This window comes from Manihot esculenta, chromosome 3 (assembly GCF_001659605.2).
Source record: "Manihot esculenta cultivar AM560-2 chromosome 3, M.esculenta_v8, whole genome shotgun sequence".
NCBI classification, from domain to species: domain Eukaryota; kingdom Viridiplantae; phylum Streptophyta; class Magnoliopsida; order Malpighiales; family Euphorbiaceae; genus Manihot; species Manihot esculenta.
This window is the reverse complement of record NC_035163.2, coordinates 25,957,529-25,980,556: the sequence shown is the minus strand read 5'-3', so window position 1 is coordinate 25,980,556 and position 23,028 is coordinate 25,957,529. Positions and strand designations below refer to the sequence as shown.

The following is a 23,028-nucleotide window of genomic DNA, read 5'->3' as shown; positions in this document are numbered from 1 at the left end:
GTAAAATTCCATTTCTCTGTGACCAAAAGGGGGAGGGACCATTTTGGTGAGGCTGCTTGCATATATTCTTTTTCTCTTCCGCTTATGAGATTTTTAGTTGAAAATCTTGTTGATTTAGCATTGAAAATCATAAATGTAATATAACACATGTTGATAAAATATGCCTGATTCCGTTCTAAAATCTAGCTCAGGGGAAGGATTTTAAATTACATTTTATTTAAAACTCCGAAATTATTATGAATTTAAACTTCAAATCAAATAGAGTAAGTTTATATCAATGCCTGCAAACGATTATTTTGTTTTGGGTATCCTCTTTATTATTATTCTTTTGTCTGAATCTTCTTTTCCTTTTTCATTTTCATTATAAAATCTAACAGCATACGATGAGGATTTGTAATGGACCACCTTAAATTATTACAGTGTGATAGGATATGCTCTTTTTCTTTCTCGAACTTGGTAACCACGTAGGTGGAATCATCAAATACATTATATCAAGCTCTAGCTACCCCCGCAATATACTAGAAAAACTTGATGATTCACCATTGTACCTCAGACTTCACCATTCTTTTCTTCGTACTCTTCAAATTGGATGTCAGGTAGTGCTATTGCTAAATGGAGAAGACAAACAGGATTGCTGCGAAGCTTCTGTATTCTACCTTTGACCACTCGTATTTATTGTATTTCTCTTGGATTTTCTTGCCACTCTGACCTTCATCCAGACTATGTCTTCACTAGTTCAGAAACTACATGGAAACTCCGCCAACCTTCACCTTGTCATATTTCATTCACCATGTCCCGGAAGTAATTCTTTTGGTGTTTTCACAAAAAACCTATTCCATGAAATCAATAAGATCATGACCCTATCTTCCTTGAGTTGCTTGGCACCATTTTCGATCCAGCTCATCAGTCTACAAGACTTGGTGAGTTGGCAAATATTGCAGGATTCCATGGCATTTATCTCGTTACAGGCCATAAATACAGCTGCTGAATGTTGAATGCTGATAGAAGCGTAACACTGCACTCCAGGAGCTGTTATCGACTTCTTTTTAATAATAACAATAACATTAATTCTTAATACTCTGAGCTCACGTGCAAACTTTTGTACGTCATGAGTATACTATAATATAGCGTCCTAAAATTCATTGAATACAATTAAAATAAACTTAATTTATAAATAGAATAATAAAATTAATAAATAAATACATTAGAAGAAACCAAGTTCGGGATTTCTCATTTCTCACAACACGTAAGGCTTCTTTGTCAGAGCAACGCGTCCACTAATTACATTAATCTGATGATGCTAATTCACATAGAAATTTAAAAAAAAAGATGATGAACCATTTGCATCTAAAATCAAATTGCAAAAAGCAGTCTCAATAAGAAGGTTATGCAATTTAGTCTAGTTTACCAGCATGTGGTCAAATCCTCCCCCAGCCTGCAACCCTGGGACGCGGTTCACTCCAACGTTATGAAGCAACTGCTGCAGCCATCGTCTTGTTGTTGGATCTTCCTGGATGCATTAGAAAGACCAAAAATACAAGTATCATCCTTTGAACTTCCAGTATAAATACTTCATTTTGTAAGAAGGGGGGAAAAAATTTCAACTGCAACTCAAATTGTTCCCAAGCAAATAGTTAAAGTATAGTAATTGCAAATGCAATCATCGAACTGTAAATGTTACCAAGTTATGGACGTGCTTAATTAAAGACAGCTATAAATTTAACACATTTCCCATAGCAAGGACTTAAAAGGCTAAGAAACAATCATTACCTCTAAAGAGTCACTATACACCAATCTAGACCTAAAATCAGGTTGCGATTAAACATAGAAATATTGGTGCTTGAAATTTTAGTCAGTTGTCCAATCCTGCCTGTGTTCAGTCATGCACCCCAACGCTAGGAGTCTAGGATAACAAACACTACCTACCTCACACTGTTGTTAAAGGTGCACCTGTGAGGCACAAGGGGCACCAGGCACAGCTGTCAGCAGTTATGATGGTGAAAGGCAAGCAACATCACCTAGGCATGTGCCTTGCCTTGTACAAGAATCGTGCCTCAGCTAGATGCCAATCCTTTATATATATATATATATAAAAGATAATGTGAATTTTTGTGGAAACAAAAAAGAACAACAAGAACAAGAAGATTTAAAAGAATAGGAGATCGTCGAACTTGTTATTTAGGTCCTAGGTTTTTAGGTTATCTAAAATTGCTCACCCCCCTTCCCCTTCTTTTTTCTAACAAAAAAACAGTGTTATTTGTGTTGTGTTTGTTTGTGGATATAAAATCTGGGGTTTGTTATTGGATGTCCACAATTTGGTTTTAATTCTATTTTTTAGTTAGTCCTCATAGTGTTCTCTTAAACAGAAAAAAGGGTAAATTTGAATTTTTATGAAAATAATTAGTTCATCCATATATCAAAATCAATTAACTAAAATAGCTATGTGTTTTGTAAAATTCAACTCTTTAATCTTTCTGTTAAAAAGCTCATTAGCTGCTTTGAATTATTTATACTTTCAATCCTTATAATTTTAATTATATGTATTATTTAGTTCTTATAATTTTAAATATTCATAAATTCATACTATTTATTCCCTCTGATTAAGGATAAAATAAATTGATTAACCGTTTCTTTGATAGAAAGACTAAATAGTTTGATTTTACAAAATAAAGAGGGCGTTTTAATTGACTGATTTTGAAATAACAATGAACTAGTGAATTTTCTAAAAATCCAAGGACCAACTAGTAATTCTCCCAAAAAAAAAAAGATATTATAAGTGAAGTCTATTCATTTATGTCTTTTTCTATGCTTACTAATGCTTTGTAGTCTGCATATTAGTACTTTTGATAAATTTGGTTAGAAAGAGCTAAATCTATAATTATTTGATTTTAATTTTAATTTTTTACTCAAGTTATTTTACTTTTTTGCGCCTCACCTGCCCCATAACCTTTTTGGGTCTTAGTGTTCCTATAATAATTATGGTGCCTTATAAACTCAATAAAGGAATCACAATGAGTAATGGCAAAAACCGAGCAACAGGTATACTTGTTTGTTTCCTCCTAGCATGGCATCAGTAACGTTAAAAGGTTTTGGAACATTCTTGGCAGTCAAAATCACAGACTATAAAACTAGGCATACCAAAGTGCATTTTTTAGAGAAAGAAAACTTCATATCACCAGCAGATCATGAATTTTATGTTTCAACATCACAAATTTCACAAGCAGTACTTACACGAAGGCAACTACTGAAGGTAGCATCTCTAAGCATGTCTGGCAAGCAACTCCTTAGTGCATCACAAGCCCTGAATTTCAAAGACCACAGAGTATAGAAAAAAGTAAACATGAATGAAATGAATGTTTTATAACAGCTGAAGAAGAAAAAGAAGTGTGATAGCAGACTTCTTGGAGTTGCTAATGATTTAGCATTACTACCTTGGATTATCTGATAGTCGAAGATAACATCGAATAATATGCTTCAACAACCGAGATGAGGGTTGTTCAGCAAGAGCTGCAACCATGTTCCCCAAAACTCGGCCAACTGCGAAAAACCGTTCTGCTGTAGTGCAAATATAATCCAAGCCCACATCATCCAACAAAATCTTCTGAACTATAAATGTAGCAACCTGTCATCAGAAAATAGTTTTCTAAGCATTTGTTGGAGTAAGCTAACAGTTGTAATACCAAAACAAGAACCATATGCATGTCTGCAATTTTGCTTTCTCACAAATTGTGTCTTGTTGCTGTTTTGGGTTTTTAAACGATTAGCTTCATACAGTTTTAGCAGGAAACAAATTATTATCAGCTAATTGGTAAGAAACAAAGATATTGATTCGTCTTAGCATTCACATCATTATTACCAGAAGAGGCAATGTATTTGCAACAACAAACGTAAATTATGTCTTCTCATTCTAAAGTACATTAAAGACGACCACCATCTAATATATGGAGATAGTAAGCAAAATATTGTAAGGTTCACTCCTCCTTATCTGCACTATCGAAAACAACACACTTGAGCGGACAAAAGTTAAGTGATATCCTCTGTACACCAGGCCTCAAATAACAAGTCACTGCAATTGAAGAAACTAAAGTATCATCCAAGTAATGCACTGTTTTCAATAAATCAGGTTGGAAGAGGAAATACGAGGAAACACAAATAAACATTCTAAAAAGAGAATCATAATGTTCTCTACACTAAGAACCCAAATACTAATAATATTGATGAGAAACTTAAAGACATTCTTATAATGACTGAAAAGAAATTTACTTTAGGAACCAAATTGAACTCAGAAAAAAAAAAAACACTTTAGGAACCATATTGTACAAAATTCAGACGTTCAAAGATGCTCATGAATTTAATTAGGTAAATAATATATATATTTTTTTCAAATTCAAAAGAAATAAAAGGAGCACAAGTTTAGTAGTAGTTTCTAACTAATTGGAAAAACAAAATAAGTAAATCAACACCTAACTGTTTTTGATAATTCACTGCCCATCTCCATGGTCCGGAGACACAAAGGGATTATTTCAGTTGAGAGAAGGAAGCTAATAACTTCGGTGTCATCAACCTGTTAAGAAATAAGATAAAAAATTAATCAGAAATGAACTAATAAACATGTTAACCATAGCATAGAGATTATGCACCAACTAGAATATGCAATACTCTTTCATGTGAATAAGTGACTCTGAGAACATTTGTCCGGAATACAAACAACTTGTCAAGGTATCACAAACAAAAACATAATGGGTGTTGATCTTGCATTATCTAATTAAAACGAATAAATAGATAAAAAAAAAATGAATGAAATGATATCTAGTAAGAGAACATCAGCAAGGATGTACCTTCACCAGGGCACCAATGACACCTAAGCTGGTAAGTCTCAAGTACTCAAAAGGCCTTGACTTGCTAGTTGTGTTGAGGAATGGGTAAAGATACAAAGGTATATGTGCTGAAAAGGGAAAAGCATCAGTTGGAAGAATTATTAATATCATAGCAGTCAGACTACATCATCTCCCTGGGGCTGGCGGAATGGAAATGATGCAATCAAGAATAAGAAAATGCTATGCTGATGAGCCTGGGGAGAACGGAATCAAGAAAATTACCATTGAGGAACAACATCCGCGTGTCTGGATGAGAGGCCACACACTGCAAGAGAACATAAAAAGATCAGAGCGCAAATGAACAATAATAATGTCTTCAAACCAAAAATACAAAACCATACAGCAATTCAGAAGACTAAAGTTTCAACCAAAACATACAAGCAAATGATTTTTGTTCAATTTGGGCCAGGCCTACCTCACTCCAAAAGCTAGCTCAAGGGGAGGATTGCCTATAACCCATATAAGGGGCACATTACCCCTTTCCATAACCGATGTGGGATTCAACACACCCCTCACGCCCAGAATTTTACTGGTGGTGCATGACACATTTATGGGAGGCCCAACATTGGATGGGAAGGCTCTGATACCATGTGAAACAACCAATTCCAAACTGGCCCAAATAACTTTTGGACTCATTTTCCACTTGACCCAAAATGGTTAACCCAAGTTATTTAGTATTTATGCTAGCTATTATATACAATTTAAATTTTATATAATCCGACGATGTGGGACGGAAGCCGCAAGCTACCGTCACACTCGGTCCCGCTAAATTTGCGACGCTAAATTTGCGACGTCCTCATTGCAACTGGATCGAATACAATTGCTAACCAGGACCGGACCCTTGGGTATTATGGTTTGCTAGTACCTCGGACAGCTCCACCTCGTCTCTCACGGGTAGCCCTTTCCTCGCAGGTCCACTAGCACTGCACAATTTGTCTGACCCAGGGTAGCTCTGATACCATGTTAAACCCCAAAAGCTAGCTCAAAGGGGAGGATTGCTTATAACCCATATAAGGGGTGCATTTTTCCTTTCCACGACTGATGAGGGATTCAACAATTTCCAAAGCAAGAGAAAGTGAACAAGTAGATTGCTATAAAATGAAATTTGAGGTTGAAAATTTCTTATTCTAGTGATGAAGAAATGAAAGACCTTTCTTTTGCTCACGATGATCTTGTCACGAGATTTAAGTGAGAACCAAAACAAAAGACCTCCCCTCCTTTTCTTTTCTATATAATCAAAAGAAGATAGAAATGATAATATGATGATTGAAAAGCTATTTAAAAAAACAATTAGAGAAGGAAATATTTGACCTGTAGAAGAGCAAGGGCATTGCAAACTCGATTTGATTGTGCAGGAGAGAGATTTGGTGGTGATAAAACAGGATATATTGAAACTATCTCCTGCAAGTAGGAAATATAATTCAAACATTACAAAAATAGCAGGTACAAATAAAACTAATGGATAAAAAGCTTAAACAATATTTACTTCCTAACAAAAACAGGTGATATCTAAACAGCTCACTACATAAAAACTGCCAGTAAACTTTGCCTACTAGTCTCCAAGTAAAATAACCCAAAACTTTGCAACTGGCATGTGGAAAATTGATTTAAAAAATCCACAAAAAAAAAACACAATCCAAGCACCATATTTCTTCCATTCTGTCAAGTAGCAAAGGATTCATAACAATAAATCTATGATTTTGGACTTCATGACAACAAATCTGTAATTATTTACTTCACAAAAAAGTCACAGGAGATAGTAAGCAATGCATATTAATCAGCTTGAGGAGAGAAGTTAGAAGAATTCGAGGAAGTCAGGCTCAAATAAATTGAATAACAAGATGGCTGACTTTATTTCAAATGTGAATAAGAAAGAGGCAAAACAAAGAAACAAGATCAAATAACAACTTCAAGTAGCGTACCTGTAACAATTCAGTTTCAAATGTGAATAAGAAAGAGGCAAAACAAAGAAACAAGATCAAATAACAACTTCAAGTAGCATACCTGTAACAATGCAGCAATAGTACCAAAAGAATTCCACAACAATGGAGCCAAATCTTGAAATAATTCTCTCTTCTAAAAAAATAAAAACCAAAACAAAACACAAGTTTATTAGGCATACCTGCATGAGTGCAGCAATAGTACCAAAAGAATTCCACACGAAAGGAGCCAAATCTTGAAATAATTCCTTGTTCTAAAAATGAAAGCAAAGGCAGACACCAGTTTATAATTAAAGCGCACAAATGCTCAGCATCAAATTGCATCCATTTAAAGCAAAAACATTGGCAAAATTCATATATGAATATTGACTAATGCAGTCATGAAGAAATGTAAATCAATGCAACCATGATTCTATTTCTTTCTCAGAATAAAAAAGGGGGAGGGGAGGAGAAAGAAAGTTTATATGAAAAACCAAGCTTATGGTCTCCTTGGCCCACATGTTATTGGAATTTATTCATGATTGCAGTCACTTACCAAAAAAGAAGAGCAGCTTGGTAAGAAACCCAAAAAGATACGTAAAGCCTTGCCAGTATATAAGTTTTACCTTGTGAAAAGTCTTCACAACACAATCCCTTACCACTATTTATCTCATTGAGCCATACATTGCAGCAATCTTAAAAAATACATATTCTGAGGTGATTAATTAAGTTCTGAATGAACTTCTGGATTTATTAACACTTAACAGATCCATGATTATGATTCTAAATTAAAATGGTTTATGTGCCACTGGAAGACTGAGATATCCGGAGAGAAAAAGGTTGTTAGGCAAACAGCCATAAGTTGGCACAAAAGGATACTAAACTTGTCACACATGTTTCTTCCAAAACTGATCAATCTTTTGAAAGGAACACCAAAATACAATTGAGATCCAGTAACATGGTTAAATATTGCCAATCCTGATATGCATGTTACAGCTTTATTAAAGGCGCTGGGCGAGGGCTCTTGCAAGAGGCAAGAGCCTCCTTTCCTCGCCTGGATTGAGGAGCGAGGCGAGGCAACGTGAGGTGTTGCCTCTTGAAAATAACATGCAGTGCTTTTTTTTGGTCTTTTTAAACACCAACCCTGTTATATTTCCTTTTGAAATAGCTGATTGGAGGACTAAATTTTAGGTACTAATTAGGAGATATATCCCCATAATTAGGCTAATTACTTAGGGATTTACATCCAATAATTATGCTAATTAATTAGAGATGCGTATCCCGATAATTATGCTAACTAAATAGGGATAAATGCTAGGCAATTAAGGATATATATTATACACACACACATTAACTAACTAATTAGGAAAGAAATAATATTATGTCCGCATAGTTGACTTCCAATATTCAAGTATATTCTAATATTGAAAAAGATTACATATTTATATAAGTATGCCTGTAATTAAGCTAACTAATTAGTAATTAGAAATATATATCTTATAATTATGCTAACTAATTTACAAGTAATACAATATCTATGCATAAATGTATACATATAAATCTACACACACACACACACGCACGCGTATATATACAAACATACATGTATATATATAAGTATGGCCTCAATTTAAAAAGGTCATCGCCCTGCCACTTGCCTTAATAACACCCGTGTGTTAATTGTTTAAGTTAAATATCCCTTACTGTATCATGAACACCTCAATCTCAAATAAAGAGCAAAATGACCATAAAGGAGAAAGTGACACTCCTTTAAAGTTGAGGCTAACAGCAAGGGCAGTCATGCGCAGCCACCATCCAGCTGCCCAAATGCAAGTGCAATGGACATGTGCATGCATTGCACAAACGGCTCAGATGAGATGACTAAATACTACTGTCTATTCAAGTGTCATCCAGATAAAGCATGGCAACTGAGGATGTTTCCTTCAAAGCTTCCCTCTTCTACCTATTTTGGGTTATAAAAACTAGTCTACTTAAAAAAAAGCCACTTAATAAGATCACCAGCATCTTAGCAGTCTTGAAGACAAAAATATGGCAGAAAAATAGTAAGCCACTGGTAATGTAAGAACCAGATGCCAAATCCACAACTCCAATTCGCGAGTGGCAAAATTTATCCCATTGGACCACCACACAATTTCATAAATAAATATTGGAAACTGAAACAACAGCGCATTGATAATTAAATAAAAATAGCATGTTTGTATAGAGGAACTAAGGAAGAGGAAAAGGAAACTAATCTAATCTCTTTTGTTTGGTGTTCAGATGAGGAAGGGAAAACAGGAGAAATGAAAGGTGGATGGGAAATAAAATAATCCACATATTATTTCCTCCCACAACAGAGAGATCCAAAGAAAAAAAAAACTAAGTTCCAAATTTTCAACTTCCACTGGTAACCTTTTATCAATACAAATAAGAATCTTCCTTCAAAGGCTATGATATAAACTTTCCATCTAGTAAACTAACATTCAAACACAACCGAACAGGATTCAATTTTTCCTTTTTTTTTTCTTTCCATTTCATCTCCCTCTCACGATTTTCTGTCTCCCTCCTGCACATTATATGGAAAAACTAAAATGTAATATTTACAGCTCCATATCCTTCCTCAATTATAAAACCTAAAAATTTGAATCGAAGTATAAAAAGCAGTAGAATGAATTATTATCAAATCCATGTGTTTTTCAAATCAATTACTTAATCCCTATTTCAAAATAACTCAATTAAGTGTCCTTCATTTTGTAAAATTAAATCCTGTAATCGTTCTACCAAACAAATCATTAACAAACTTATTTTTTAAACTTAATATTTATACTGTTTAGTTATTATATATTATATAATACTGTAGTTTTAAAGATACGTGCTATTTAATTCTGATCCACTAAAGGAAGTTTCTAATCATTTGCCAGAAGAATTAACGCGTTTGATTGACATTTTAATCGAGTGATCTTCAAATAGAGATTGAATAGTTAATTTAGATAAAATCTAGAGACATGACAGTAATTTACTGGAAGCGCTAAAGATATGGCTAAATTTTACCTTAGAGAGCTCAAGAAGGGCGTTTTCACGAAGATCTGGATTACTTAGGTCAAGCACCAAGTGCTCCGCCGAAGCCATCTTCCGGTCCTTGTTGGGAGGAGCACCGGCGGCAGTAGGAGTGGACATGCTGGGGACACCAAAAGGTGAATTCATGGAGAGAGATTGAGGAAGATTCGCCATGAGCGAAGCGCAAACGTCTCAAGTTTCTTTCAGTTTTTCGCAGTTCGTCGTTTCACAGGATGGTTCTTTTTTGGCTTACCGGTTTGAAGGGATTCGATTTTTATGCAGGAAAGTTTCAGTTAATTTTATTACGCATTGGACACGTGCTTTACATGCGCGTGGGGGTTTTGTCTGAGCCCTCGCTCTTGGGAACTTGGGTCTCTGACTCTCTTATAGCGGAAAGGTGGTAATGGTATCGCCAAAACGACGATGCGTTTGCTATTAAGTTGAATATGTCCCATGTTTAAGAATATCTCTGTTTTTTTTTTAAAAAAAAAAAATTGTGATTTTATAATTTCAATACTTAATTAAATATTTTTTTATTTACCTTCCCATAAATGAGGAATTCATTAATTAAATTCATTCTATTTGTACGTATGTACATTGAAGAATAATATATAAAATATAATATATTTATTATCCTCCTTAATTCATACATAAAAATCTCAATTTATATATAAAAACATTAAACGACAGAAAAAAATATATAACCACATGTAAAATTTACATAGAAGTCCTTTTAATTATAGAAGATATTCATCGATATTATATTGTGCAAATCAGTCTTATATTATAGTTATAAATTAATGCAGTAAAAAATTTTCTTAGATAAATCTATTGAACTAGAGAAATTATTTAAGCTAAAAAATACACCCAGTAAAAAAATTAAACAATGTACCCAAATATGCTAAATTATATACCCAATTTTCTATATATATAAAGTTTCATCCTCTTCCTCTCTTCACTCTATTCTTTGCAACTTTTTTTATAAAATACTCTCATATAAATTTCTTTAGATCTAATTGGAATGTTAAAGAATTTTTCATTGAAAACTTTTTTGATAAATCTTTGATTATTTTTTTTTTTATTATTTTGTAGGTTACTTAAAGGTTGATGGCATTTGCTTAATGAGTAAAATTTGTTAATTTTATTGGATATACAATTTTATAAGATAAACTCTAAATAATAGTTTTAATAATAAAACTCTTTGTATTCTTGGCTCTCTTTTTTTCCTCCATAATCCCACAGCATTGTGAAATTCTAATGAATTGTATCTTAATGAATTTGTTTTTTGTTTGAGAATTTATCTTCATAAAATATATTAAGATATAAATGAATATAATAAACAAATATATCATTGATTAAGGGACGCATGCATTGATTTGAGTATTTTATGTTTTTCTTTTCTGACATTGTTAGGGTTTAATTAGTGTATAAGTTTATAATTAATTTATTTTTCATATGATATAACATTATTTGAAAGGAGAGTGGCTATGGTGTAACGGTAAAATTCCTTTGATTTGTAAAGTGAGACGATGAGTTCAAGTACAGGGGAAGTCCACAAATATGGAATTGCTTTTAAATATTGAGTCATAACCCAGTCTTTTACAACCACTGAATGCCAGTCCTCTTTCTCATTGCTTTGAAGCACAGAGTTTTCTCTTCCACCTAAATGCTACTACCAAATTTAGATTCTTCTCCGTCCATCACCATCACAAATGCTTGTTTACAAGCACATATTTCTCAATAGATTTAAAAATTGCATGAATCCACGAAGTAAAGAACACCTCCATGGATGAGAAGATTTTTCTCATAAACCGCCAGTTCAATCATCAAGGTCAATGTTTCTAACTGCAAGTGCTGCTATTCTTCATAGCACTCTAACAGAGTTGACGGATGCTTCTTCACATCTCATGTCTATTTTGTTGGTAGATCATGCAACTTGCCTCCAAAATAAACATCTGCAAGGGAAATCATATGATACCCACGCATGCTGATACCCATGCATGCTTAATGTATGAGCAGTGAGTATTAATGTTGATCTTCTGAGATTCCAGCCTGTAAGTTTCTTGAGAAACCAAAATGATGAAAATGGCTCATATCCGTAGTATACGTGCTAATTTGTATACCTGAAACAAATGAAACAGCTTGGTCAAAACATACAAAATTCACGAAGATGGTGATTTAAGGGAACACCCACGAGTGGAATTTTTGTTAGAATGGACGATAGCAGAGAAGTTTGGTTCTGGTCCTAGATGGTCTCAGGTTGCAACGATCAGTAACATTGGCTTCAAATAAAACATAGGGTCCAGACAACAGCATTCCATGATGAGAAAGCACTACTGCTCTCGAGATGTAAACAGCTTGAAAGATGCAAAATTTAAATAATTACTGACCTGGGCAGTCCTACAAGGCAGGAACACTTCCAAATAGTTTCTGAGGCCATCAACTCTGTCGGTACAGATAGGTGAGATCCAGATAACTATAAAGAAAATCAGCAAATATATAATGTAGAGAACAAGTTTCTATATGGGGAAAGATACTGCCTTTTGTTAATGGTTCTTTGAAGATACTGGTCAACCTGTATAAGCCCGTGGCCTCCATACTTCTTCTCGTCTGTATTTAGTATGATCTGTGCCATTACAAATAACACTCAAATTTAACTAAAGGATGTGTGTGAGATAGGATGATAAGCCTCTTTGAGGATCAGTAAACTCCAAATTGAATTGAAATGCAAAGAGAATTGCATGTATATGGCACGACCAGTCTAAATCACATAAACTTGAACATGATGTCTCAGCTTTTGTGAAACTTGCTGCCAAATGGGCACCATATTCTTGCCATTAAATACAGTAGAGGACACGGAATCAAACTAGAACTTACTTGATACTCTCCTGCTTCTTCTACACCTACGCTGTATCTTTCATATGCATTGGTTGGATGAAAGTTGAATACAAAGAGAAGAGGACCTCTTATGTAAGATATTACCTGAATAGCAAAAAGTATCTTTGTTGATGACATTACCATCCATGAAAAACTAATGTAGAAGAATGCCTATAGCAATCAAACAGAAATTCTAAGTAACTACCTACCCAGATACAGCAGCCACACCCACAGCAATTTCACATTCAGAGAAAGAGAGAGAGAGAGAGAGAGAGATGCACCAATTCATACACGTCAGTTTAAAAGCTTTTATAAATTTTCTACAAACTAAGAACATGCAAGGATAGAAGGATGCATCTTCCAAGAATTATATAGCCAATCTTGATTGATTTTTACATGATCAATGTTAACTGAGCATAAAGGCCAGATTAGTATTGGTCAAACATTACTTGCTCAGTTTGGAAAACTAACACCTACATGACAAGGCCAAGTTTTTTTTAGAGCGACTAGCATCTGTCTTTCAAAGTAATTATGTTAAGGATGTATTGCAATACCATGGAAGTATCATTCACGTGGTGAATGCTTGGCAAACCCCTTGAAAGCACCCTTTGATTTTCATCCAACTTCATCAGATCCTGGAATATTAGAAGTTAGTTTTCTGCCAAAGCAATCTAAGTATTGCTGTTCAATAGCCAACATGATTACAGAAATTCAAGAAAGATCTTGTTTACTATCAAGATCAAGATCAAAAACACGCATAGTGCAAAATAACAGGGAAATATGACCTTCCAAATGCAAGCATACAGCAGTTCAGCGTTGATACTTGATTGTGAATACACAGCAGCATTAATTGCAGGCAAAATTAATTCTATAATCAAATTGCATAAAACACTATATACACTTCCAGCATTCTAAAACTACTACAGTTTTCCGAATCACTTCCAAAAGGATTAGAATATTAGATCCACTGCATGTAAATGCATTGACAATAAGAATGTAACATTAAGTGATTAAAAATTAACCTTATCAAAAGAGAACAAATTGCGATGCACATCTTCATTTTCCAACAGATCCCAACAACGGTTAGCAAGTGAATATGAGAAGTTGTTGCTAGGCATCGGGAACTCTACCCTCTAACATAAGAAGATTATTAGCCACAATAAATTAAAATAAATAAATAAATAAAGGATGTGAAAGCAATACTAACCTTATTCTTAGCCATAGAAAATATTTAAAAAGGAAACTATTGAAAAAGAAAAAGAAACTTACTTTCGGATGCCCAAATTCATTGCCCATGAAATTGAGGTAAGCACCACCACCAATTGTAAAAGTGATCATTCTGATCATCTGGCTTAACAAGAAAATAATTTAGAAACTATAATGCAAATAATAAATGGAGACTTCTTTTTCTTAAAAAATGATGCTAATGATTCTTCATGCAGTCTAACTTAAAAACTTGCATACACTTGATAGAGAGAAACAAAAAAGAAAATATGCTCTGTGAAGATTTCAAAGCGACAGTGGAATTTGATTCAGGAAAGACACTATTATTTTGACATCCAAAAATAGGTTTTTCTACATTTCAGTGCCAGGGAAATAAAAAAAGCAGCTTAATTTTCAGAAATGCATCAAAAGCATGAGGCACAGGCAAAGATATGAGAGTGAATGATGCTTACTTTGTATAGGGCACATCCCTTAAACAATGATTCTTTAGAGGCAAGAGATTCAGGAGAATGGTTCTCATATTCACCGAACATTATCTCTGCAAATGACTGTCCTCCAGATATAGACTGGCATACAAAATGCGTTGGAAGGATGCAGTTATCAAGTAAATATGTAACAATGAAATCTCAAACGAAATTTTTTCTATGCTACTACAAACTGTTTTTTTTTTCTATTGTAAAAAGATTCAAGTGGACAATTACTTGGTTGTGATTTTCAGAATATAAAAGCATCTTTTCTGCATATTGTTTGTTTCCCATTAATGTACTGACAATCTGCAGCATGAAAGTACACATGGTAAACATACGAATAATGAATAGAAAAAGTTTCCTTTTTATGAGCAAATAAAATATTTGTTGATGGATCATTATTAATAATTAAAAAACAAAAATCTAATGATGAGAGGTTTGGTTATAATCAACAATAAAACCTTGCTCATGCTCCACTCGTCATTCGGAACATCCTTGAGCAAAGAGGACCACATCTCTGATGCAGAAATATTGACATAATAATCAAATCCCAATCCCCCTTGTGAAGTTGGCTCGCAAAGTCCAGGGTAATATGTTGCCTAGGTAAAAAAGAAACAAAACTTTATGAAAAGGCACATAATTATTGCATGGACCAGTATAGTTAACCAGGCTAACTATATTGCTAAAAGGAAACAGAGGCATTGAGACACAAGGGAAAGACGAAAGACTTAACTGGACTCGGTCTACATGGACCCAAGACACATGAATGTGGGTCCTCCATAAAAAAATTGCATGGGCCCACATTCATGTGTCTTGAGTTCATAATGGACCAGGTCCATCTAAGAATTTTCTGAGACACAATTACTGAATGGAATAAATAACACAAAGGTTTTGTTAAAGCTGGATAAGATATTGGTAAGTATGTAACAACAAGGATTGGATGTTGATGCAACACCTATTAGTTGTAGTTCTACTGATCCAAGCACTCCAAACAGCTCAACTAGCTGTAAACCTAGCAAAGTAGGCTAGCTATAAGAACTCTTTAGGGCAATGTCAATCTATGCAATGCAAAATAGACTCCTTTATGCACAGAGATTGGGTTGTTTTCTGAGAATTCTAGGTTTTCTTTGGAGGATGAAGACTATGCTCTCTTGTCCACCTTTTCCCTCTTTATTCCTTTTCTCCATGACTTTGGTTACGTCTGCTACAATGTCATTCACCTTTTTTCCTGACATCAACATGATTCGGTTTTAGTGGGCGTGCTTTGTCCATATTCTGCAGTTGTGGTGGGTAGTCGGTTATTTAATGCTAAGCCGGCTAAGTAAGGAAGAGACTATACTTTTTGGGTTTTCGTGCACTTTAAGAGGCACAATTTGATGTGATAGGTCTGAAGTGATTTCTACATGTCTTTTGTGTATTATACTTTGAATACTACTAATATACAGGGGCCAAGTACAATGGGCCCATTCACAGAATCCATGGACCCGTACCTTCTCATACATGCATATGGAGACTTATTTTTAAAGGTTGTCAATATACATGCGACATGGCATATAAATTTGATGACATCAGTCAAAACTATATGAAGCTTCAATATATACACTTTAAATTACATACATACATACATATATATATATAAAAAAACCTTTCTCCAAAACGTCAAAGCACCAAAAACATTTATATTGAAAAATAATTATGCACTGATGCTCAAAGGTATGGAGACCATAAATTGAAGTTTGCTGCATAAAGATGGTGTCCTACAGTAGTAAGCTGACTTCAAGTTATTACTTGCAGCAAGATTCATATGTAATCAATCACAATACAACTGAAAAAGAGAAACTATTGAATTTAACATGAGAAGCAGAATTCCAAAGAAAAGAGTCGCAAACCATAGTTACTTACATCTTCTGCAATTGTTATTATATTAGGATGAAGTGTATGTAGTAGCTCGTTTGCCAATATAAGATACAATAATGCATCTTTGTCAACATATTGATTGCAGTACCTGAAGTCAAAATTTTCAAATAAATTCTTGCAGCCATACCAAATCATGTACAGCGACAAAAATTTGAGGGGTATTGTGAGATTAAGTACAGAGATTAAACTAAGATCTGAACATAACAGTAGATGCTAGGGTGCACCAAATAACCCAACAAAAGCCTACTTCGCATAATTTTTTATTTCTTTAATGTTAGATGAAAATCAAATATGCACTAGTAATCCAAGGCCTAGATGCTATTAGTTTCTGATGACAACATGCCATAGCATTGTTGTAATGTTATGAATAATGGATAGCCTATATCCTATCCATAACAAACAGATTTTATTTATCTAGTAGTTTTTTTCAGATTTTCCATTATCTTATCTTATCATATTTTCCATTATCTTATCCTAGACCTAATGGTTACTTATATTAGACTTCTACTTTGATTAGAAATACTAAAATCTCCACTGTAAAAGGAGTTTATTTTGCTCAATAAAATAAACAAATTTATTCTAAAATTGTGAGATTGAGACTCTCTCCTTTTGAGTCTTGAGGTGTCTCCCTCTAACGAGCTCCTTCCCTGTCAATCATCCCATGACACGATCTGCAATCTGGGGTCATAACAGGGCCACAACAGCTTGATATTAAAGCTTGTCGTCATGGGTGTTTCAACAAATTTAGAAGAGAAGTTGAATTCTTTCATGCAACAATTTTAGGCACGTTCGGATGACTTAGCTTAGCAAATTTCTAAAGTAGTACAAACTTTGAATAGGGTTTGAACCAAAATCAAGATAGACCAAGTTGGTCAACAAGCGAATGAGAGGATAAAGGTACTTATAGTGCCTCAAAATGACAAGCTTGATTTTTCATAGTGTGATGGCACAGATGATACATTATCATCCTACATTCTGATACACGAGAGTGGGGTAGTAGATCATGTTTTGAAAGAATTTGATTTAGTTTCAAGTAAAGTTGTCTTTGATTCAGATGCACAGATGTGGAAGGTAGTTGACAATGTTGTCCTAAATTTGAAGTTGCATGGGAGTATCATTTATTTTCATACTGCATATCCTACCTTTAAGCTTGATCTTTAATGGATAGCCTAAATCATATCCATAACAAACATATTTTATTTATCTAGTAGTTTCTTTCAGATTTCTCATTATTTTATCTTATCATATTTTTTATTATCTTATCCTAGATTTAATGGTTACTTGTATTAGATTTCTACTTTAATTAGAAATACTGGAATCTCCACTGTAAAAGGGGTTCATTTTATTCAATAAAATCAATAGATTCATTCTAAAAATTATGAGATTGAGACTCTCTCCTTTTGAGTCTTGAGGTGTTAAGAGCTCCCTCTACTGAGCTCCTTACCTATCAATCATCCCATGACGCGATCCGCAACTCCGGTCCATAACATGTAAGCACTTCAACATATGTTGTCCAATCATCTTAGATGATCATATGTTGAGATTATGATTCACATTTAGAGATGGGGTACTGTATACTTAAAGCTCCAGGTATGAATAAGAAACAATTTTGAATCTCGGGTGAAATTTACATAACTGGGGTAATTTGGAGATTTATGGATTTCTATAACTCATATAGTGACATATTATGAGAAGTAGAGAACCTAAAATCAATTGCATTTTCCAGTTGTATTTTTAAGTGATTCTGCAAACATATGCATCTTAACAGACACAGTAAAATTATGTCTTCCTTTCTCTTTTTGCTTTTCATTTATCCTCATTTGTACGAGTATGGATGGCATTTATCATAAAATGCCGATGAGAGGCAGCACCAAAACAAGTATTCAGCTCCGCTATTCAAGGGGTGCAAATGCACATATGGTTGCTATTCCATTTAATTCAGTCATACTGAGGCATTAAGATTCTTTCATGAGGCCCAAGAATCTATCTGAACAGTTTATAGAAATGTATGAACACAAAACTAAAACTAGGAAATGAAGAATGACACAACCGATGCCTTACTCTTCCAAGTCGCCTGTAAAAGCAGCAAAACCATTGTGTGTGTATAGCATTGATGAGAGTGAATGAAATTGGAAACCATCTACTTGATACTCCACAACCCACCTGCTCAAAGATCATCTATGAAGCAATACCAAAAAAATCTACCCAAAGGGATCAGCCAATGGCTAACAATATAAAAGATAGAAGGGTCGCAGTTGGGTTAAAAACACGTAATATTTGTAACTTAGAAAACTGATAAATTGCTCATGCTTCAAATTTACCAGTTAAGATTTGAGAGTAGATAATGCAGTACTTCACGGTCCCCATACTTGAACATCCTAGTACCCCAATATTTGTGATGCCCGCGTTTACCTATTTACAAGGGGAAAGAAGACAAGGAATGCAGAATATTGATATAAGCAAGGTTCATTGAGCACTCTGTAATTTCAAATGGTGCAATGTAATTTCAGTATGTTTCTTTAGTAAAAGATTCTAAGACTCTAAATTGTTATAGAATCAGAGCACGATCAAGTGAAACATGCTTTACATCACATATAAGATGCAAGAAGTACATTCTGAGTCAGTTAAATTTCCTGATGCATGAATGAGTTACCAGTGTGAAAGTAGCAATCATTTGACCCATCAAAAAGTGAGAGTCCAACCATCTCATCAGCAGCTGAGTAAGAATGAACAATGTCCAAGAACACAAGCAATCCTAATCCTGTAAATAAGAAAATCCAACTCAGACTCCAAAAATTGAAATCAAGGAATGAATACTAAAAAGGACAAAACCTGTTAAGAATATTTTCTGCCGATATTACATGAAAGAGAAAAATAAATTCACAAAAATTTGCAATTAGATATGAGAAATTGAAATTTTGTATATCTATAAGCATCTCAAAGCAAGATCCAATTGCAGGAAATATTGCAATTTGTGATCATTTTCCATCCTCAGGTCAGTCTTTTTTACACCACATAGGATCTTGGAACAAAGAATAAATACCATGCATCACAAAAATTTTCCATCTCATCATAAACTATGGCTGCAACACAAAATTGTGAGTGAAATATTACATTTAGAAGGACTGGATAATAGCAGAAGTGAAGAAGAGGCCTAGTGAGAGCTAGAAGGGAGCTGGAGCTGTTTAGCTGGTTGGAGAATGTAGTAGAAGGAGCTGCTTGAGGCAGATCTTGGCAGGAACAGTTATCCCGCTGGTATAGCTAATAGCGGTTACTGAATGTATAAAAAGCAGCTGAGAATACTTGTATTGATAATCAGAAAATCGTTAACAAGAGTATCCAGAATTCCCCATCTCTCTTATTTTTTCTACTCTAGTCTCACTCATCTCTCCTAGATTCTCTACTTCTCTTTCTATTCTACCTCTGCTATTTTCCATAACTGCCATTAGAATCAGATCCATTGGGATTTCACCCTTAACTTGAACACAGTTCTCAACTTCTCATATAAGAAAATGACTGAAAAAATTAGGGCCCAAACAAAGCATAAATTAAATCTTTAGTGTTAATGAACCAAACAAACACAATTAGATGAACAACAACCATGTGCTTCATCAACCAAGCATTTGAAGTCATCAGGAGTGCCATATCGACTGCTAACAGCATACAAATTGGTGACCTGCAATGCCACAGAGATGCTTGCTCACATTTAAAAAACTTGTTAAAGCAAAATACGCCTTATGGAATTAAAACCTAGTTTCAGAAAGAAGGAAAAATGAATCAAGGTTATGAATTATATTAAAAATAAAAAATAAAACACAGGCAGATGATGCGTAAAAAGGTCAGTAATTAGTCAGCCTGGGACATATCTCAGGTACAGCAATAGTGATAACAAACAAGAAAAATAAAATAACAAGAGCTTGCAATAGCAATTAACATTGAGCAGTATTTGCTCACAATCAGTTCCAACTTCCATTAAAAAAATGTAAACATATTTTTTATCACACAATTTCAGTTTTTTGACAGCAACTTTTACTCGTAGGTCTAAATGTCGAACAAAGTTTAGAACCAGCCACAAGTAGAATAAGAAATGTTCAGAAGTAGAGTCTCCTTCATTTAGAACCTAACAATTCCTCAGAACCAAGATTTCTAGTCATTACCATCAAATCAACAATGCAAAATATGGATTTCTGCAATTCAGGAACCTTAAATTTATCAGAATTTCAATGTTAAAAAGATATAGAATAATGTTTAACTCACCCTATAACCAGCAGTAAAATAATCTTTGTGCTCAACAACTCCAATAAGCTGGATTGCATTGTATCCAGCTTCCTTCACATGTGGAAGGACCTGTTATGAAAAAAAAAATGTAGTTCAAGATGGAAGAAGATCTCACATGTTACAGTCTGTAAAGAGCTACCTTTTCTGTGAAGTCATTGAAAGAAGATATTTTTGGCTCTGAGCCACTAATTCCGACATGGCACTCATATATCCTCAATGACTTCGGCACTTTTGGGTGAGTGTTTTTCCATTTGTAAGCATGATCTGGGGGTGGTTCCCAGTGGATAGCAAAAGGTTGTTTCCCATCTGTGCCTGGCAATGATGACCAAATTCAGATGAAATAAGTGAATAGTAATAGAAAATATAATTGCCATAATAGAGGAGGAGAAGTGGTTGAGCAGGATGTAATGTTAAACAAAATGCCAAGAATGCAACAAATTGGATTCAAAAGAAGTGAGTTTACCTGGTTGTACATAAGTGGCCCAAGCAGGCACACGTTCCAGTGGCCCATTGGGAGTGTTAAAGTAGACCCTATATTTGCTTTTATGAGGAATAGCTGGAATATACTTTTTCAACCATGCTTGCCTTCCTTTACGCATCTCAAACCAATAAGGCAGGGGAGGCTGCTTAGCTCGGATTTTCTCTAACCATGCAGGATCACTTATGACATTATATATGTCATATTCTTTTCCTTTATCAATCACATCACATGGAGGTAAGTTACTAGGTGGATCATCTTTATGCTGCTCTTTCCAGGCCTTATATCTCGTTTCTGCATCTGGTAATGGTATTGCATCCAATTCTTCTTCTGTTTCAGGTCCATTAGGGCCAAACCATTGCTCATACAGCTTTGCTGGAACTTTAAACCGGTTTTTAATATACTCATCTTCACCAGGTTCCCAGTACTCATCATTTGCTTTCTGGAAGATTTCTTCAATGCTAACACCACTGTCACCCTTATCATAATCATCCACATAGTTATATTGTTGGAAATAAAGTTCATCTGGTTCTTCTCCCTCCCTTAGTTTATCTTCAAGAATGATAAACCAGTACCCATAGTCATCATGGCCCAAGTGACCCTCTCTTGCACAATTTTCTCTTGGTGACCATCCATTAAAGTCACCAACTAGTGCACAATAGCGAGCACCTGAATATTCACCAAAATAGACAAATACTTTAGAAAACAAATGAAGGAAGCTGGCGTATGGGAAAGTTGAGAATGATAATGATGGCCATTTCTAGCTAACATTTACAGAAAAGAAAAATAATTTAATGACTAGTAGAATTGAATTCAAAACAAAATTTTCGCAGAAATTTTCTATAGATAAATTGTTGAATTCAGATCTAGATTATGTCCAAGTGTATCAAAATAGAAGCATTATGTAAAACCTGGTGCCCATTCCATATAATCCATCCGATGCTCTGGGTGACGATGCAGGCCCATCAACTCAAACCTGGATAAGAACACCAACAATTACGAAATCAACTCAACATTACTCTCACCAACTCAGTATCAGGTAAAATAATGCTAAAACAAACCCAAAACTAGATTATCAATAGCAGCAAATATTTACAATTTTTTTTATAAATCATGGAACGACTACTAATGTTCAAGCCAACCACCCGGAAGTTTCCCTTTTTTTTAACACAAGCGCAAAGGCTTTAGTTGAACGTACCCATAAGCAATGTCTTTGATCATAAGGTTTCGGTTGAAAAGTTCTTCTTTGAGGTCCTTCAACGCTTTATGTCTGCAAAATTTAGCATTTAATCAAAATCCAAATTACTGTTGTTTCAAGAAATAAAACTTGCACGTTTCCAATAATTTCTCTGCGCATACTCAAACTAAGCGTATCTTTATCTTGTGCAGCCATAAAATGAAAATTCTGCAAGCTCAACACCTCAAAGTTTGTACCTTTCACGGAGAAACTGAGCGAATTGTTTATGTGAAATGCCAAGTCTAGTGAGAAACCCAACAGGGTCAATTCCTTTCTCGCCTTTGCTTTCATTTTTCTTGCTCTTCTTGGAGCGATTTTGTTGTTTTGATGGTGGAGGTGGTTGGTTTGTGGCTGAGCACGTTATTTGGAATCGGATTTTGCTGGGAAAAGAATTGACGCATTGAGGTTTGGTTTGGGAAATAAAATGTAAAGAAGGGCTGTTTGGATAGAAAGAAAGAGAGAGCGCGGTCGAGAGAAGTGAACTCATCTTCAAGAAAGACGGAGAGAGAGTACGAGAAGCCGAGTGTATACTGGGGTTTTAGATAAGAAGGCGCGCAACGAGTTGTATTTGGGGTTTTTGAGTTGACTCGGGGAGAAGAGATACATTGGGCATCACAACGAGACAACTCAACCCAACTCACTCTCCTTTTTGTCCATCAAAATGAATTTTTTTTCTAAAAAGTGAACTTTTTTTTAA

General features: G+C 34.6%; 2 protein-coding genes across 4 annotated transcripts; both read right to left on the bottom strand.

Annotated features, from left to right (window-relative positions):
• Positions 1-1,207: 1,207 nt before the first annotated feature.
• LOC110610994 (CCR4-NOT transcription complex subunit 9) lies at positions 1,208-10,164 on the bottom strand. Of its 2 annotated transcripts, none has more exons than XM_021751082.2 (9): positions 9,848-10,164; positions 7,000-7,071; positions 6,189-6,278; positions 5,100-5,142; positions 4,839-4,945; positions 4,469-4,564; positions 3,432-3,622; positions 3,232-3,301; positions 1,208-1,510 (listed from the first exon to the last, which is right to left on the bottom strand). In XM_021751082.2, the coding sequence occupies exons 1-9, from the start codon at positions 10,025-10,027 to the stop codon at positions 1,400-1,402; spliced, it is 960 nt and encodes a 319-aa protein (XP_021606774.1). In that variant the 5' UTR covers positions 10,028-10,164; the 3' UTR covers positions 1,208-1,399. The 2 variants fall into 2 exon arrangements, with proteins under 2 accessions (XP_021606774.1, XP_021606773.1); XM_021751081.2 differs by lacking the exon at positions 7,000-7,071 and adding an exon at positions 6,882-6,953 and having other exon boundaries at positions 9,848-10,157.
• Positions 10,165-11,346: 1,182 nt separating this feature from the next.
• On the bottom strand, positions 11,347-22,927 carry LOC110611636 (1,4-alpha-glucan-branching enzyme 3, chloroplastic/amyloplastic). Of its 2 annotated transcripts, XM_043954947.1 has the most exons (21): positions 22,529-22,918; positions 22,293-22,364; positions 22,006-22,070; positions 21,080-21,763; positions 20,756-20,928; positions 20,596-20,685; positions 19,939-20,014; positions 18,992-19,099; positions 18,660-18,750; positions 18,400-18,501; positions 16,324-16,426; positions 14,883-15,020; positions 14,656-14,727; positions 14,407-14,520; positions 14,000-14,077; positions 13,753-13,863; positions 13,285-13,365; positions 12,731-12,835; positions 12,394-12,479; positions 12,244-12,298; positions 11,347-11,976 (listed from the first exon to the last, which is right to left on the bottom strand). In XM_043954947.1, exons 1-21 carry the CDS (start codon positions 22,816-22,818, stop codon positions 11,944-11,946), a joined length of 2,727 nt encoding a protein of 908 aa, XP_043810882.1. In that variant the 5' UTR covers positions 22,819-22,918; the 3' UTR covers positions 11,347-11,943. The 2 variants fall into 2 exon arrangements, 1 of the variants encoding a protein (XP_043810882.1); XR_006350208.1 differs by lacking the exon at positions 11,347-11,976 and having other exon boundaries at positions 14,000-14,081; positions 22,529-22,927.
• Between the last annotated feature and the right edge of the window lie 101 nt (positions 22,928-23,028).

Coding starts and splice junctions, on each gene's coding strand:
- LOC110610994 (XM_021751082.2), bottom strand. CDS start 10,027: ATGGCGAATCTTCCTCAATCTCTCTCCATGAATTCACCTTTTGGTGTC. Junction 7,072..9,847: donor CCCTTCTTGAGCTCTCTAAG/GTAAAATTTAGC, acceptor TTTCATTTTTAG/AACAAGGAATTATTTCAAGA. Junction 1,511..3,231: donor CCTTCAGTAGTTGCCTTCGT/GTAAGTACTGCT, acceptor TAATGCATCCAG/GAAGATCCAACAACAAGACG.
- LOC110611636 (XM_043954947.1), bottom strand. CDS start 22,818: ATGAGTTCACTTCTCTCGACCGCGCTCTCTCTTTCTTTCTATCCAAAC. Junction 19,100..19,938: donor CTTGGTTGATGAAGCACATG/GTTGTTGTTCAT, acceptor TCTTATTTACAG/GATTAGGATTGCTTGTGTTC. Junction 12,480..12,730: donor AAGAAGCAGGAGAGTATCAA/GTAAGTTCTAGT, acceptor GTAATGGCACAG/ATCATACTAAATACAGACGA.